We start from the raw sequence: 17,417 nt of genomic DNA on the forward strand, positions 1-17,417 counted from the left end.
AAATACAGTTATGTAGGGCATCTGGGTGGCTTGTTGGTTGTCTGCCTTTGGCTCAGGTCATGATGCTGGGGTTCTGGGATGGAGCCCCACATAGGGCTTATTGCTCAGCAGGGAGCCTGCTTCTCCCTCTCCTTCCTCCTTCTGCTCTCTCTTACTATCTCTCTCTCTCTCTTAAAATCTTAAAAAAATATATTTATAATTAGATTAACAGTCAACTTATTACAGTAATATTCCGAATTGCAAAATTTCAGCCTTTTTCCTCATTTTTCTGTTCCTGTCATATTGAATGAATTCCATTTAAACATTTCTCAGAAAAAAAAAATAAACCTTTCTCAGTTAAATTTTAGTATTTTTATGTGTTAATTTTAGTTTATACCTTTCCAGGTCACACCCTGTATTAGGTCTTCTTCCAAGATCACAGCACCCCCCCCCCAAATTGACTTCACTGCCTTTGGTCTCCCCCATTTTCGGTTCATTTATAGATAATTTACAGATAGCTTTATGTTACTTCCTTGATTTAAATACAGAAAAAACTTCAGTGATTCTATTCCTTGTTGGATATTATCTCAAATGTTCTGGGTGTTTTAGACTTTTAGACATGAATGTCTATGACACAGCTACTTTCACCATATCCTTAAACTCTTTTGCCACAACAAAGTTCATTTGCATCCTCTCTCATGAGTTATTTTTATCCTAATGGAGTGGGAATGGCTAAATTCAAATAGATCTGGTACTTTGTGACCTTAGAGACGAATCTATGGAGCCTATGATACGGTCTTGCAAGTAGTAAAGACTATAAATGGCAGCTTTTAATAATACTTTTCTGTATCTGTTTATGACCATAACCACTCCAAAATCTAGCTGAAGTAGCCTTGAATTAACTCTTTTTCCCCTTCTATGTTGTCTCAACTGCATTACTGTTAAGTTGTTCACACTTAAATGTATTCATAGGTTGCTTTGTATCTTCTCTGCAAAAGCAGGTTGTAACATCTATTTGTATCTCCTTTCCCGCCAGGTTGCCTATTGTAGCTCGTTGAATGCACAGAGGGCATTCAGTAAAGGATGTTGATTGTCAAGGAAAAACAGCTATGGAGTTTTCTTAAATTTACAAGAGGAAAAGACAGTTTTAAAAAACATCCAGAAAAAGTAATCTTAGTCTGCAGTATTGCAATAATTGCAATAAATTACTTCCATGGCAAGAGAAACATTCTGACAAAACAGTGGTTTTCAAAGGTTTATACAGTATCAGAGTTGGTAAACCTTTGCTTAAAACACCCCCTGTATAAAAGTTTTCCCCCTTTTCTCACATTTATTTTGTTCTTTTTAAAGAGGCAAGTGGGAAGACCAAATGTCTTCCACTTTGCTAGCCAGCAGTGGAAGTGCTAATCCTACTCCGGGAGTTCTCTGCAGGCATCCTTTAATGGGCGGTGGTGTAGGCCCCTAACAGTGGGGACCCAGCACTCCGGGGAGAGGTTGCTGGGTTAGAGAGCAAAGACGCGATGGAACGCACTCAGTTGTTAAAACACAAACTTGCCATTTTGGTCTTGAAATCCTTCCGTGTTCATCCTTCAGAACTTCATGTCTTTGGTCAATAAAGGAAAACGATTTTTAAGTTTAACAGTGTTATTTCAGCATGAACGCTGGAAATTAATAACTACATAGGAGGGGGTAGCAATTACCTATGTAACTGGTGCCTCTAAAATTTGAGGTTCCATTCTTTATTTGCTTTTCGCTCATTATAAAAAATAGAAATTGGGGATCCCTGGGTGGCGCAGCGGTTTGGCGCTTGCCTTTGGCCCAGGGCGCGATCCTGGAGACCCGGGATCGAATCCCACGTCAGGCTCCCGGTGCATGGAGCCTGCTTCTCCCTCTGCCTGTGTCTCTGCCTCTCTCTCTCTCTCTGTGTGTGACTATCATAAATAAATAAAAATTAAAATTTAAATAAAAAATTGAAATTGGAAACTTCTAGAAAGTTTCAAAAAATGAAGTAGGAAAAAGGCATAGAATTCTGCTATCCAAAGAATGGTCTAATCACTTGTTTTACTCATTTCCCCTACTCTAATATTTTAAAATTTTGTTCATTTTAAAATTGTACCTTGCTTTTGGGGAGAGTGGGGAATAATGGACCCTCTGAAGAGCTGTAAATATTGAAGTCTAGCTAAAATGTTCCAGGGAACTTCTGCCAAAGGGGTTCCTATATATAATGAATTCTTTGGAAAATCAAAAAACTTCCCCTTTACTGAGTATTTTTTTAAGATTTATTTATGAATGAGACACACAGAGGCAGACAGAGAAGCAGGCTCCTATGGGGAGCCCAATGAGGGACTTAATCCCAGAACTCCAGGATCATGCCCTGAACCAAAGGCAGAGGCTCAACCACTGAGCCACCCACTGAGCCACCCAGGTGCCCCACTAAGTTGGGATATTCATTATTTTTTTAGAAATTGGTACCTCTAAGTTAGCCATTTTGTGCTCAGCCATGTCTTATTTAAACTATTGTATAAAATGTCTCAGAAGGCTAACTTGAGTCCAGCCTCTTTCCTTGGCTAGAAATTTGACATCAGGGGTTTCAGTGATAAGGGTTAAGGGACGTTAATTTTCAAATGCCTACAGAAGGCAAATAACTCTGTGTTTCAAAAGCACTTTAAAATCAAAATTTAATACTTGGGACAAAAGACTTCTCCCTATACCAGCATTTCCCAAAATGTGTTTGGTAATCAAGGAATTTAAGTTCAGAGGGATGGTCCTAGGCTAAATTATTTAAGGTAATAGTTCTCTGGCTAAATATGTTAAGAATCCTGCATAATTTCTCAGCACTTTTACTTACATTAATACATTAAATACCTTGTGTATTCAACGGTCGCAAAGGTTTTTTTGTTGTTTTTAATCAGAAGGCACATTTTTCATCTGTCATTTCTCTCATGGTACAAAGTGATTTAGGGTAGGCTATGTATCATAGCTGCTCTGGGGGGACTGGGTTTTGAAGAGTTGTAATATTATTGCCTCACAAAAAGATCATTAAATTTGGTCTTGTCCAGGCTTTATTTGGTGGTAATCAGTTCTGTCTAGTATGTGGACTTTGTTATATTTGCTTGTTTTTAAGGTAACAGTAATGCAAAGAAACAGTATTCATTGCTTATAAGAACATTCTTTATCAAGAATCAGGAGGGGGTGCCTGAGTGGCTCAGTGGTTAAACATCTGCCTTTAGCTCAGGTCATGAGCTGGGGGTCCTGGGACTGAGCCCTGCATCAGGCTCCCTGCTTGGTGGGGAGTCTGCTTCTCCCTCTTCCTCTGCCCCCACCCCTCCTGTGCACTCTCTCTCTCTCTCTCTCAAATAAAAATCTGTTTAAAGAAAGAACCAGGAATATTCTAAATTTACTAAGTTCAGAGGTAGTCATGACCCCTACCCAGTAAACTTTGTCTTAGACAATTTGTGAACGTTCTTATAGTACAGAAGAAAGTCACTGAGAAAACTTACAAAATCAACTGTGAAACATCTATAAAACGCTGTGGAATAGTTCATATGCTAAAGTAGGATAAAATGTTCTCTGAGTGGGAGAGGATCTTAGTGATATAATGTAAAGTCTCTAATGAACTCAAACACTCAAACTCTTTTCCTAAACTTCTATTTTAGGTATTGTGATGTGGTGTTTGGTTTTTTGGTTTTTTTTTTTTTTTTTTTTTTGGTTCTTCAATAATCATTCTCTCCCCCCTTCTAAAGCCATGAGGAAGATATAAGGGACCTGTCATAAAAAAGACAACCATAATATCTCTAAACTTCTCGATAAGCAGCTTACCCTGTTGTAATGTGCTCATTTTTTCTGGATTCTCTAGGAAAAGATTATTTCCAATCCAGTATCAGATATTTTTACTTTCTAAAGCTAGAAGTAACTTCTTACAACAGTTAAAAAAAAATTACAAATGCAAATTTGCTTCTGGAACAAAACACAACATTGATTTCTTAAGACTTTAAAAAATGCTGAGAAGCTTTTAATATCTCTGATACATGTAACAGCTCAAGTCTGAACATGATAATTAAGCACCAAAATCAAATTGACATTTACCTGTGGGGACTTCACATTTCTCTACAATACTCCCCTCCATTTATTTTTTTATTTTTTTCCTCCCCTCCATTTAGATTTATTCACGTTAACGTTTATCATAATTTAGATAGATTAAAAAAAAAAGTTGTGTTAGTTCAGGAGATTCCTTAAACAGTAAATGCTCATCCCAGCTAACCAGTGTTTCAGTTCTCCGGTCAATTCTGTTTGTTATGAGGCAAAAGACCTGGTCTTTAATAAGATATATTATGCTGCCTTCAAAATATTTATGCCACTTAGTGTTAATTATCCTCTCTGCGCCTGGGCAAGCACCAAGAATGACATCAAAATAAGGCATCTAAAACCACAGCTTTTAGATAGTCACAGAAACAGTCAAGCAAGGGTCTTCATTTTACAGGTAAGGAAACTGAACGTGGGATGGGTTTGAACATGGGGTTCTTGCAAATTTAACTCCCATGTTCTTTTATCTTGTAAAATTTTACCATGTTGTTTTCTCCATAGAAGGAAATTTATACCTGAACTTAGAAGCTGAGGAGCATAACCACCATAAGGGGGTAAGAGATAGTAGAAAAGAGGTGAGTGATGCAGGGAGATTTGGGGCTCTGGTCTAAGGAGAGTTGGAATTCTCCAACTTGGACACTGAACTTGGTTGGTGGAGAGTATACTTGAGATTCGGTTATCCTAAACCCTCACTACAAAGTTTACTTCTGAGTACTTTGCTGCAAAATAGGTACCCTGAGCGTGCTCTGTATTAAACTCAGGTTTGGTTTAGATTTGGTTTGGAGATTATTTTGTTTTACTTGTGTCTAAATGATTTTGATAAAATTTCTGATTTTAAAACATTATTTCCTTAAGGAAATTACATTAAGGCTTGTGAACCAGTTCAGATTTTGGTTCATGTCCCTTTGAAAATTGGTATTGTAGAAAAGTTGGGACTCAGACTGACTGAAAAACAAGGCTTGATGATAAATCGAGTTTTCTGTGCTTTATAGCATACCAAAATCATTTTCTGTAATAGTAATACATTCAAGTATAAATTAGTTTATTTAAATAAAAATGATCCAGATAATTCAAGTTATTACCAGACTTTTATAAGAAATAGGAAGATCACAAATTCTGTTTAGATTAACAAGCATGATTTGTGTGTATGGAATAAGTTTGGCACAGGAATAGCTCCCATTTGTTTGTGGTTCTCACGTACTCATCACGTACCAAGCCCAGTATAGTTTCATTTTCAAATCCTAGAGAACTCTCAGTTGAAAGACCCAAGGCAACTTACATTCCATGAGCAATATATAGCACTTAGACATCTGCTTATGAGTTGCTGTTTTTTTGTTTGATGCTTCCCCTCTCAATTCTTAGATAAAATGTTCTAAGATAGGTTAACTCTCATGATAGCAGGTGGAGAACAGTTGCTTCAAGCTGAGTACCAATGGTAGAACTTTTGTTTTCTGATGACAAAAGAAGGTAGCTTGTGTTGTTAACAGGTAACAATACGTTTACTACGAACCTTAGGATAAAGGCAAAGCATAGTAAAAACACTGTATTCAAATTTATTTGTTGAGACATAATTGAAAACTCTTCTGTCAGTGTGACTACTAAGCTGGAGATTGCCAACGCAGAGGCCCTCATCTGACAAAATGACTCAAAGCCCAACACAGCTTGTGGGAGGGACCGGGACTGTAGGTTCCTAGAACTCTTTGTTTACTCATTCATTTGGTTTCTACTCTGTCCTGGGCTCTGAAGATGATAAACATGAATTTTAAGCAAGTTGATTGTTTTTTGTTTTAAGTAGAACTTTCCAAGTTCTGTGTGGATTTGAAGAGGAGAAGCCTGGGCGCAGAGACCAGTAAAGCTGCTGCAGTGGTGCCGGTGAGCTGTGATGGCCTAAACTTGACAATGTTACTAGCCACGGAGAGAGGGTTTATAATTTATAATATAATTATAACACTTATAATTAACATCAATCGCAAGTGACTGAATATATGGGATGAGGAAAGAGGACAAAGTATCAAGGACGACTCTCAAGAGGGTTTCTCGTTTGGTGGTTCAGAGAAAATCTAGGAGGAAAAGCAGCTCCAGGAAGGAAAATATGTTTAATTTCAACATGATGAGTTGAGGTACCTGTGGGTCACATCCAGGTGGATATATATAGTGAGAAGCTGCACTTGAATTTGAAGCTCAGGCGAGATGCTAGAGCTACACTTTTGGGGGTCATCAGCATAACAGAACTATGGCATCTGCATCTGCAGAAAGGCAGGGACACCTAAGTGACCTGTTGTTTTGGGGCTCTGTAGTTAGAACCTTGCCATTCCATCAGGCCCTTATTTTCTTGGGCCATTGAGACATGGTTGCCTCTTTTCTCTCATATTTCCTTAGAACATTTATGAAATGAAATATTTCAGTCCTACCATCATTTTTCCCCTGTGCTGGGAATGAATTAAAAATGGCACCTCCTCTATCTTCACATATGGCACTCATGGCAAGATTTCGGATATAGTAGGTAATCCATGAATGTTCATCTTCATTGCTTATATTCAGCTGGCTCTCTGTGTACAAAATTTGCTTCATATTTTTCTTGCAGAAACTTCTTTCTTGATTCTCAAGTTTTTCTTACAAATTTCTAAGACAACTTCAAGATTAAGTGGACTACTTGAAAGGTCAGTATCTTCCATTCATCAAGATCAAATCATTCCTTTTGTTATCACCACCACATGTTGCTTGTTGTGATTTGAAAACCACCATTTCTCTTCTCTGGGAAGGGCCATGGAGTTTGTTGAGTCAAGATCCCACAGGGAGAGTTAAGAGTTGCAGTAACCTGGCATGAAATTCCTGATTCCTGGTGATGATGGGGGGTTGTATTTCACATTTTGCTTTATTTGACAAATATGTGAAAGGCAGTCACTAGAAATATGAACAGACCAGGCTTTGTTGCAGCTGAGTGGCTTGGCAAATTCCTATACAGAGGAATCTTAGGACATAAAGGAGTTGATACTGGGATAGAATCCAGTAGCCCTCTGAATGGGAGTAAAATATCCTTTTTAAGAGCACTGAATTTCTCAGATTTTTCTGGAATAACCACCTTTGTGAGGTATGGATCATGTCCAGGGACTGTAACCTGAGAGGAAACAAAAAAACAATCATCTGAGTGATTTCAGATGTTTTGTGGTGCCAACACTAAAAACACCGACATCCACCACTAAAACACAGCCTTCATGAGTTGCACATAACCATCTGCCCGTCCTCCCAGGCTAGTAACAGCTTTAGGCCTACTCACTGAATGAGTTGTCCAATGCCTGTTGCCCAGAGTTATGAAGTGCAATAAAGACAGGTCCTTTATCAGGAGATGTAAGCTAAGAGAAGGAAACCGTAGGCTGATTCTCTCATCATTTTTATGGAGAACAAAGGTAAAGTTGACTGTTTCCCTTTGTCCCAAGTCTATACTTAATATCCTGATTGGGTATCGAGATTATACGTGGAATTCTGTTCTCAATTTATTCCATTTTCCTTGTAGCTGATCTGAGTGTACAAGTTTATTGCTTCCTCAAAAGGCTTTGTTTTTACCTGGCTTTCTTCCTGAGCCTGAATCTTAAGCTGGATTGATTGATGGAGGAAATCAGGAGAAAGGACAAAAGCCAAACTACAGATGATGTCCACTGAGAAATACTTTCTTTTAAAAATATTTTATTTATTTGACAGAAGAGCGAGCATGGAGAGAGCGAGAGTGATAGTGAGAGCGCGTGCGCCAGAGTGAGTACTTGTACCAGCGGGGGGCAGGGGAGAGGGAGAAGCAGGCTCCCCATTGATCAGGGAGCCCGGTGTGGGGCTCCATCCCAGGACCCTAGGATCATGACCTGAGCCAAAGGCAAATACTTAACCACCAGGGCACCCCTGAGAAACACTTTTATTATATATGGAGAAGGAAGAGAATGGGGACAATTATTTACATAAGCAGCAGATGGTATATATTTTAGTCATTCATTTCAGCTTCCAGTCTTGCCCTCCACCCTTGTCCTAGAACTAGTAGCTAAGGCTAACAGGTACTTAGTCTAAATGGAAATGAACAATTAATAACTTTATAAAGGTGTGGCTTATTTTGGGGATTACATGATAATTTAGACTCATTACAAGGACTCTCCCAAAGCCCCCCGTTTTTTTTTGTTTTTGTTTTTTCATGGAATAGAAAGGTCACTATAACAGGAAAATAAAGGGACTTTTTAGGCAGAGAGTCACAGTGAATTGCGGCCCTTCCAGTTCTAGGGGCGATTCTTAAGAGGATTAGCCGTTGATAAGCCCCACTGCTGGGCACCAGGGGAATAACCTATAGGAATAGAGAAGCTCTGCATCCTAAACTTTTATGAATTGAATAACATGCTTTTCACCATTTTACCTTTAGGACATAACAAAATACAAAGCCAGTTTTTACTACCCAGCAGATGACCACCTTTTCCAAGGAGTCACTTCGTACAGAAAGACTGCTTTGTAGCTGGCATCAGACCCACTAAGCAAAGCAGAAGAATCTTGAGATTCTTAGAGAAAGTCGTATCAAAGAGGAAGAAGCACAGTCTGGCCAATTAAATCAGGTACTTAATTCACTTAGTTCATTCAGATAAATCTGTTTGGGCACAAAGCCTCCCTCTAGGAAATGACTCAAACACCTTCATAGAATTAAACCTGGAATTTTACTTGTATAAATTGGAACTCACCATCATTTGCTTATGAAAGGGCTGCAAAGTATGTCTACCACTTGCTTTTATATAGTGGTAAAGTTTGTGGATCAAATGTTATTTATAATGAATTCTAAGGAACTTGTGTCCCAATCCATTCTTTAATAGCAGAAATTATGTTTCATGAAATGGGTGTTAAAATGGTATTCCACGAAGCTTGGAAGCACTTTGGCTACATTGTTTAATTATTCTTATTAATAATAAAGTTCATTCCACCTTTCATCATAAAATATATCACAAGAAATAGGATTTGGCTTCTGTTAACACTGCCAGGTGGGAAAAATTGTGATTTGTTTGGTTTGTTCCTATCATTCTCACCTCTTCCACTCCCTGCCAAATTTAAGTCTGGTGATGTCCTTTCCTTCTATCCTGATGTAATCACTTTTGGGACTTTCCAGACTTATTTCAGATTCCTTCTGGGTAACTACTGCAAGTTCTGAAATGTTTTAATAACAATAACGAGGGCTATATACTTACATTTAATACATAGGACCCAGGCAAGAGGAGAAGATAATACTCTCCTAATTTGTTGGTTTTATAAGGGCAGATATGTTTTCTGTCTTGAACTTCTACGATTACATTGGGTAATGGATTTCCATTCTGGTCAAAAACTTGACCCTTTACACCTGCAAGACAAAAAGAGCATTAAATGTTAACAGTACATTTTATGACGTATGGAAAAAAATTTTTTTGTAAGTATTTGAGAAAAATACACCCAATTATTTATTAAGCTATTTTAGAATGATAATAATAAAGTATTTAAGGGAAGGTAAACCTTTCCAAAAAATTGAGATATAATTGGGATATAACAATAGTTCCAGATGTATAAGATAATGATTTGATATATGTATATTTGTGAAATGATCACAATTTACCTAGTTAACATAGTTCAAGATTTTTCTTGTTTAGAGTTTTATAAATGGATGTTAAATTTTGTTAAATGGTTTTTTCCTGTATCTATTGGGATGATCATATTGTGTTTATCTTTATTTTGTTGATATGGTATATTACACTGATAGACTTTGCAGAGGTTGAGCCATCGTTGCATCCCTGGAATAAGTCCCACTTGATCAAGGTCCTTTTAATGTATTGTTGAAGTTGGTTTGCTAATACTTTGTTGGAGGATTTTTGCATCTATGTTCATCGGGGATATTGGCTTGTAATTTTCTTGGAGTGTCATTCATTTTTGCTATCAGTGTAAAGCTGGGTTTGAGAGTGTTTTCTCCTTTTCTGTTTTTTTGGAAAAGAGTTTGAGGATTGGTATTAATTATTTAAATGTTTGGTAGAATTCACCAATGAAGCCACTAGTCTTGGGCTTTTGTTTGAATTAGGAATCAAAAACATGTCAAAAGTCTCCCTACTAGTAAAAGATCTGTTCAGGCTTTCTGTTTTTTCATGATTCAGTCTTTGTAGGTGATGCTTCTGTGGATTTAACTATCATCTAGGTTGCCTACTTTTTTGGTGTGTAGAGTAGTAGTCTTTTATGATCCTTTGCATTGCTGTGCTATCAGTTGTAATATCTCTTTTGTTTCTGATTTTGAGTTCTTTTTTTTCCTGGTGAGTCTAGCTAAAGGTTTATCTTTTTTAAAAAACCAGTTCTTAGTTTTATTGATTTTTTTCTCTTGTCTTTTTAGTTACTATTTCATTTATTTCCTCTTTGATCTTTATTCTTCCTTCTCCTAATGTTAGGCTTTATTTTTTAATTTTTATTTATTTTTTTATTGGAGTTCAATTTGCCAACATATAGCATAACACCCAGTGCTCATCCTGCCAAGTGCCCCCCTCAGTGCCTGTCACCCCATCACCCCAACCTCCCGCCCACCTCCCCTTCCACTACCCCTTGTTCATTTCCCAGAGTTAGGTGTCTCTCATGTTTTGTCACCCTCACTGATATTTTCACTCATTTTCTCTCCTTTCCCCTTATTTCCTTTCACTATTTTTTATATTCCCCAAATGAATGAGACCATATAATGTTTGTCCTTTTCCGATCGACTTATTTCACTCAGCATAATACCCTCCAGGTCCATCCACTTCGAAGCAATTGGTGGGTATTTGTTGTTTCTAATGGCTGAGTCATATTCCATTGTATACATAGACCACAGCTTCTTTATCCATCATCTGTTGATGGACACCAAGGCTCCTTCCACAGTTTGGCTCTTGTGGACATTGCTGCTATAAACATCAGGGTGCAGGTGTCCCCACGTTTCGCTGCATTGGTATCTTTGGGGTAAATCCCCAGCAGTGCAAATCTATTTTTAACTCTTTGAGAAACTTCCACACAGTTTTCCAGAGTGGCTGCACCAGTTCACATTCCCACCTATAGTGCAAGAGGGTTCCTCTTTCTCCACATCCTCTCCAACATTGTCTTCTTAATTTTCACCATTCTCACTAGTGTGAGGTGGTAGCTCATTGTGGTTTTGTTTTGTATTTCCCTGATGGCCAGTGATGCGGAGCATTTTCTCATGTGCTTGTTGGCCATGTCTGTCTTCCTCTGTGAAATTTCTGTTCATGTCTTTTGCCCATTTCATGATTGGATTTAGGCTTATTTTATTCTTTTTTTAAGCTAGGTGAGGTATGAAGTTGGGTTGTTTTGAGATTTTTTTTTAAATTTTAATTCCAGTATAGTTAACATACAGTATTATATTAGTTTCAGGTATACAATATAGTGATTCAACAATTCTCTGAGATCTCTGTTTCTTAGTGTAGGTATTTATCCCTGTGATCTTCCTTCTTAGAACTGCTTTTGCTGCATCCTATAAGTTTTGGTATGTTGTATTCTCATTTCATTCATTTCAAGATTTTTATTTTTTGACCTATTGGTTATGTAGTAGCATGTTGTTTCATTTCTGAATATTTGTGAATTTCCAATTTTTTTCTAGTAACTGATTTCTAGTTTTATACCACCATGGTTAGAAAAGATAGCCGATATGATTTCAATATCTGTAAATTTATTGAGACTCATCCTGTGGCATGACACATGATTTATCCAGGAGAACGTTCCATGTGCACTTGAAGATGATGTGTATTCTGCTGCTGTTGGATGGAATACTATGTCATTTAAGGTATTTCTGTAGTAATTTTTGGTCTGGATGACCTGTCCATTGATGAAAGTGGGATAATAAAGCCTCTTATTATTATTATATTGCTGTCTATTCTCCCTTTAGGTCTGTTAATACTCACTTTATATAGTTAAGTACTCCTATGCTAGAACATTTTGTTGGACTGATTCCTTTATAATTCTGTAATAAGCTTGTCTCTTATTAGTCTTTGTCTTAAAGTCTGTTTTGTCTAGTATAGCTATCCCAACTATCTTTTCGTTTCCATTTGCATGGAATATCTTTTTTTACCCCTTCACTTTCAGTCTCTGTGTGTCCTTATATCTGGAGTCTCCTGCAGGCAACATATAGATGGATCTTATGTTTGTTTGGTTTTTTTATCCACCCAGCCACTCTGTCTTTAGATTGGAGAATTTAGTCCATTTACATTTAAAGTAATTACTGATAGGTATGTAGTTATTGCCATTTTGATGATTGTTTTCTGGCTGTTTTGTAATTCCTTTGTTCTTGGTTTTCTATAGTATGCTTAGCTTCCTTCATCTTTTTTTGTGTATCTATAGGGTTTTTGCTTTGTGGTTACCTTGACACTTAGATAACTATAAGAGTCTATTTAAAGTTTATAATAACTTGATTTCATTTTAAACCTTTGCATGTTTATTCCCATCACCCACATTTTGCATCTTTTTTTTAAGATTTTATTTACTTATTCATGAGAGACACACAGAGAAAGAGAGAGAGAGACAGAGACATAGGCAGAGGGAGAAACAGGCTTCCTGTAGGAAGCCTGATGTGGAACTGGACCCCAGGACTCTAGGATCACACCCTGAGCCTAAGGCAGATGCCCAACCACTGAGCCACCCAGGTGCCCATTTTGCATCTTTTTATCTATGTATCCATTAACAAATTATTGTAGTTATAGTAATTTTTGCCACTTTGTCTTTTAATCTTCATAATAGCTTTGTAAGTGATTAACCACTACCTTTACAACATTAGATTATTCTGAATTTTATTTAAGATTTACCTTTACCAGAACAGCCCAGGTGGGTGGCTCAGCAGTTTAGTGCCGCCTTCAGCCCAGGGGCCTGATCCTAGAGACCTGGGATTGAGTCCCATGTCAGGTTCCCTGCATGGAGCCTGCTTCTCCCTCTGCCTGTGTCTCTGCCCCCCCCCCCCATTAATAAATAAAATCTTTTTTTTTTTTTTTTAAAGATTTACCTTTACCAGTGAGTTTTCTGTTACTAATTAGTACCCTTTCATTTCACCTAAAGAAGTTCCTTTAACCTTTCTTATAAGGCTGGTCCAATGGTGATGAATTCCTTATCTTTTGCTTGTCTGGAAAATTCTTTCTTCTTCAATTCTAAAGGACAGCTTTGCTAGATAGAGTATTCTTGGTTAGCAATTTCTTTTTTTCCAGCACTTTGAATATACTGTGCTACTACCTTTTGGCTTACAAAGTTTCTGCTGAAAAAAAAAAATCCACTGATAATATTATGGGGATTCCCTGGTATATAACAAGTTGTTTTTCTCTTACCACTTTTTAGATTCTCTGTCTTTAACCTCTGACACTTTGATTATAGTGTATCTTAGTGTGGATTTGAGTTCATCTTATTTGGAATTCTCTGGCCCTCCCAGATCTGGAGGTCTGTTTCCCTCCCCAGGTTAGGGAACTAACTCTTCAGTCATCCTTTCTTTATAAAAGTTTTCCATTCCTTTATTGCTTCTTCTGGGACCCCTATAATGTAAATATTGGTATGTTTGATGTTGTCCCATAAATCCCTTAAGCTGTCTCCACTCTTTCATTCTTTCCTTTTTGCTGCTCTGATTAGATGAGTTCCATTGCCTTGTCTTCAAGTTCATGGATTTTTCTGCTGCATCTAGTCTGCTGTTGAGCCCCTCTGTTGTATTTTCAGTTCTATTCCTGTATTTTTCAGCTGTGTGACTTTTATTTGGCGGTGTCTTATAGTCCCTCTTTGTTGAAATTCTCATTTGTTCATTCATTGTTCTCCTGAGCTCAGTGAGCATGTTTATAATCGTTATTTGAATTCTATATCAGGTAAATCACTATCTCCATTTCAGTAAGGTCTTTGAGGCTTTATCTTATTCTTTTGTTTGGAATATACTGCTCTGTTTCTTCATTTTCTTTGATTCTGTGTTGGTTTCTATACATTAGATAAAACACCTCTTCCAGTCCTGAAGGAGTGGTCTTTTGTTAATGAAACTTATCATTCAACTCTGACCTAGCTCTTGGTTGTTTCTCAAACCTTTGTGATTGTCTAAACAGCCCACTTTATTCTGAGGAGTTTCCAGTAGTTGAGGTTGTGCCAAGACCTATTGGTACCCAGATTCAGGCTGATTGGATGCCAGACCCTCAGGCAGAGGCTTTTAAAGTATGCAAATAAACCTCTTTTAGGGCAAGACTGGAGAATAGATGTATCTCCCTGTTCTGTTCCCTTTACACTGACCCCCTGGGGTGATAGCCAGTTAAGACCGGTTTCTTTGTTAGTCTCTTGTTGGAAACCTGAACACAGACCCCACTGGCTACCAGAGCTCAGAGGTATTCACTTGGTTGTAGCCCCAAAACTGGGGCACCATATGCGTGCACAGGCTCCCTTTTGGGAGAGACTGTTGATCTGGAGGGAGAGGGAGTGCAAATATGGTTTCTGCCAACTTCTATCTCTGGAGACTATTTTGGGATACCCCTAGATGTGTATTAAGCTAGATACTTGCCCCTCAAGCCAAAGCTTTAAGACCAGCAAGTAGGCCTCTTTTGCAGAAAAACTGGGCATCTCTCAGTTGACTGGGTTGGCACTGGGCCCTCTCAGGCAACCAGGTGCACCTGTGCAGACCTTTAAGAACTATTTCCCAGAGGGTCCCCAAATCACCTGTCCCCACCAAATTACCTAGATAACCTTCAAACCATCCTGAAAATCTACGAATTCGGCCTGAGATGTAAAGAGAGACCAGCTGGAATGCTACAGTGAGAAGAGTTCGCGCTTCTATCAAGGTAGGAAGACGGGGAAAAAGAAATAAAGGAACAAAAGGCCTCCGAGGGGGAGGGGCCCCGCGAGGAGCCGGGCTGAGGCCGGGGCGAGTGTCCCCAGGACAGGAGAGCCCCGTCCCGGAGGAGCAGGAGCTGCACCAACCTTCCCGGCGGGCGGAAAGGGGCTCGCAGGGAGTTGGAGCAGGACCCAGGAGGGCGGGGATGCCCTCGGGCTCCCGGGGACACTAACAGACACCTGCGCCCCGGGAGAGTGCTCCGAGCTCCCTAAGGGCTGCAGCGCGCACGGCGGGACCGACCGGAGCAGCTCGGAGGGGCTCGGGCGGCGGCTCCAGCGGAGGGGGCTGCGGGGCGGGAGCGCGAATCCAACAGCGCAGGCCCCGGAGCACAGGGCGCCGGGACACAGCCCAGGATCCGGCCTCCCCCGGGACAGGCAGAGGCCGGGAGGGCCCAGGACAGCAAGGACGCTCCTGCCCCGAGCTGAGCAGATCAGCGGCCCCGCCCCGGAGCCTCCAGGCCCTGCGGACGGAGAGCCGAGAGCCCCGAGCCCCGTAGTTCCTGCGGAGGCTGAATCCAGGCTTCCAGAGTTGCCATAGCAACTGCGCTGTTCCTCCTGGGGCCCACGGGGTAAACAACCCCCGCTGAGCCCTGCAGCAGGCAGGGGCAGAGCAGCTCCCCCAAGTGCTAACACCTGAAAATCAGCACAGCAGGCCCCTCCCCCAGAAGACCAGCTGGACGGACCAGTGATACTCCCCCGTGTTCCAATACAACTTGTTTTTGGCCACTCTGCACTGAGCAAAATGACTAGAAGGAAAACCTCACTTCAAAAGAAAGAATCAGAAACAGCCCTCTCTCCCACAGAGTTACAAAATCTGGATTACACTTCAATGTCAGAAAGCCAATTCAGAAGCACTATTCTACAGCTACTGGTGGCTCTAGAAAAAAGCATTAAGGCCTCACGAGACTTCATGACTGCAGAATTTAGATCCAATCAGGCAGAAATTAAAAATCAATTGAATGAGATGCAATCCAAACTAGAAGTCCTAACGACGAGGGTTAACGAGGTGGAAGAACGAGTGAGTGACATAGAAGACAAGTTAATGGCAAAGAGGGAAACTGAGGAAAAAAGAGACAATCAATTAAGGAACCATGAAGACAGATTAAGGCAAATAAATGACACTCTAAGGAAGAAAAACCTACGTTTAATTGGGGTTCCCGAGGGCGCCGAAAGGGACAGAGGGCCAGAATATGTATTTGAACAAATCCTAGCTGAAAACTTTCCCAATCTGGGAAGGGAAACAGGCATTCAGATCCAGGAAATAGAGAGATCCCCCCCTAAAATCAATAAAAACCGTTCAACACCTCGACATCTAATAGTGAAGCTTGCAAATTCCAAAGATAAAGAGAAGATCCTTAAAGCAGCAAGAGACAAGAAGTCCCTGACTTTCATGGGGAGGAATATTAGGGTAACAGCAGACCTCTCCACAGAGACCTGGCAGGCCAGAAAGGGCTGGCAGGATATATTCAGGGTCCTAAATGAGAAGAACATGCAACCAAGAATACTTTATCCAGCAAGGCTCTCATTCAAAATGGAAGGAGAGATAAAGAGCTTCCAAGACAGGCAGGAACTGAAAGAATATGTGACCTCCAAACCAGCTCTGCAAGAAATTTTAAGGGGGACTCTTAAAACTCCCCTTTAAGAAGAAGTTCAAGTAACTCTGAACGTGAATGGGCTTAATGACCCCATCAAAAGGCGCAGAGTTTCAGACTGGATAAAAAAACAGGACCCATCTATTTGCTGTCTACAAGAGACTCATTTTAGACAGAAGGACACCTACAACCTGAAAATAAAAGGTTGGAGAACCATTTACCATTCAAATGGTTCTCAAAATATACCCTAAAAACTACAGAACACTTCTGAAAGAAATTGAGGAAGACACAAAGAGATGGAAAAATATTCCATGCTCATGGATTGGCAGAATTAATATTGTGAAAATGTCAATGTTACCCAGGGCAATTTACACGTATAATGCAATCCCTATCAAAATACCATGGACTTTCTTCAGAGACTTAGAACAAATTATTTTAAGATTTGTGTGGAATCAGAAAAGACCCCAAACAGCCAGGGGAATTTTAAAAAAAGAAAACCATATCTGGGGGCATCACAATGCCAGATTTCAGGTTGTACTACAAAGCTGTGTTCATCAAGACAGTGTGGTACTGGCACAAAAACAGACATATAGATCAATGGAACAGAACAGAGAACCCAGAAGTGGACCCTGAACTTTATGCTCAACTAATATACGATAAAGGAGGAAAGACGATCCACTGGAAGAAAGACAGTCTCTTCAATAAATGGTGCTGGGAAAATTGGACATCCACATGCAGAAGAATGAAACTGGACCACTCTCTTGCACCATACACAAAGATAAACTCAAAATAGATGAAAGATCTAAATGTGAGACAAGATTCCATCAAAATCCCAGAGGAGAACTCAGGCAACACCCTTTTTGAACTTGGCCACAGTAACCGGAGAAGGACAAACAGTGTATGTTCTCATTCATTTGGGGAATA

At 39.6% G+C, this 17,417-nt stretch overlaps 1 protein-coding gene across 1 annotated transcript in view; it reads right to left on the bottom strand.

The window, feature by feature from the left end:
* Nucleotides 1-5,087: 5,087 nt before the first annotated feature.
* Nucleotides 5,088-17,417, bottom strand: part of CPM (carboxypeptidase M) — a 72,676-nt gene continuing 60,346 nt past the window's right edge. The window contains exons 8-9 of the mRNA XM_055328486.1: nt 9,267-9,415; nt 5,088-7,180 (exon numbers count right to left, since the gene is read on the bottom strand). Coding sequence (XP_055184461.1) covers nt 6,938-7,180; nt 9,267-9,415 — 392 coding nt within the window. The 3' untranslated portion in view covers nt 5,088-6,937. The remainder of the gene's footprint in view (nt 7,181-9,266; nt 9,416-17,417) is intronic.

The sequence above is a fragment of the Nyctereutes procyonoides genome, unplaced genomic scaffold, assembly GCF_905146905.1.
Source record: "Nyctereutes procyonoides isolate TBG_1078 unplaced genomic scaffold, NYPRO_anot_genome, whole genome shotgun sequence".
Taxonomy (NCBI): Eukaryota; Metazoa; Chordata; class Mammalia; order Carnivora; family Canidae; genus Nyctereutes; species Nyctereutes procyonoides.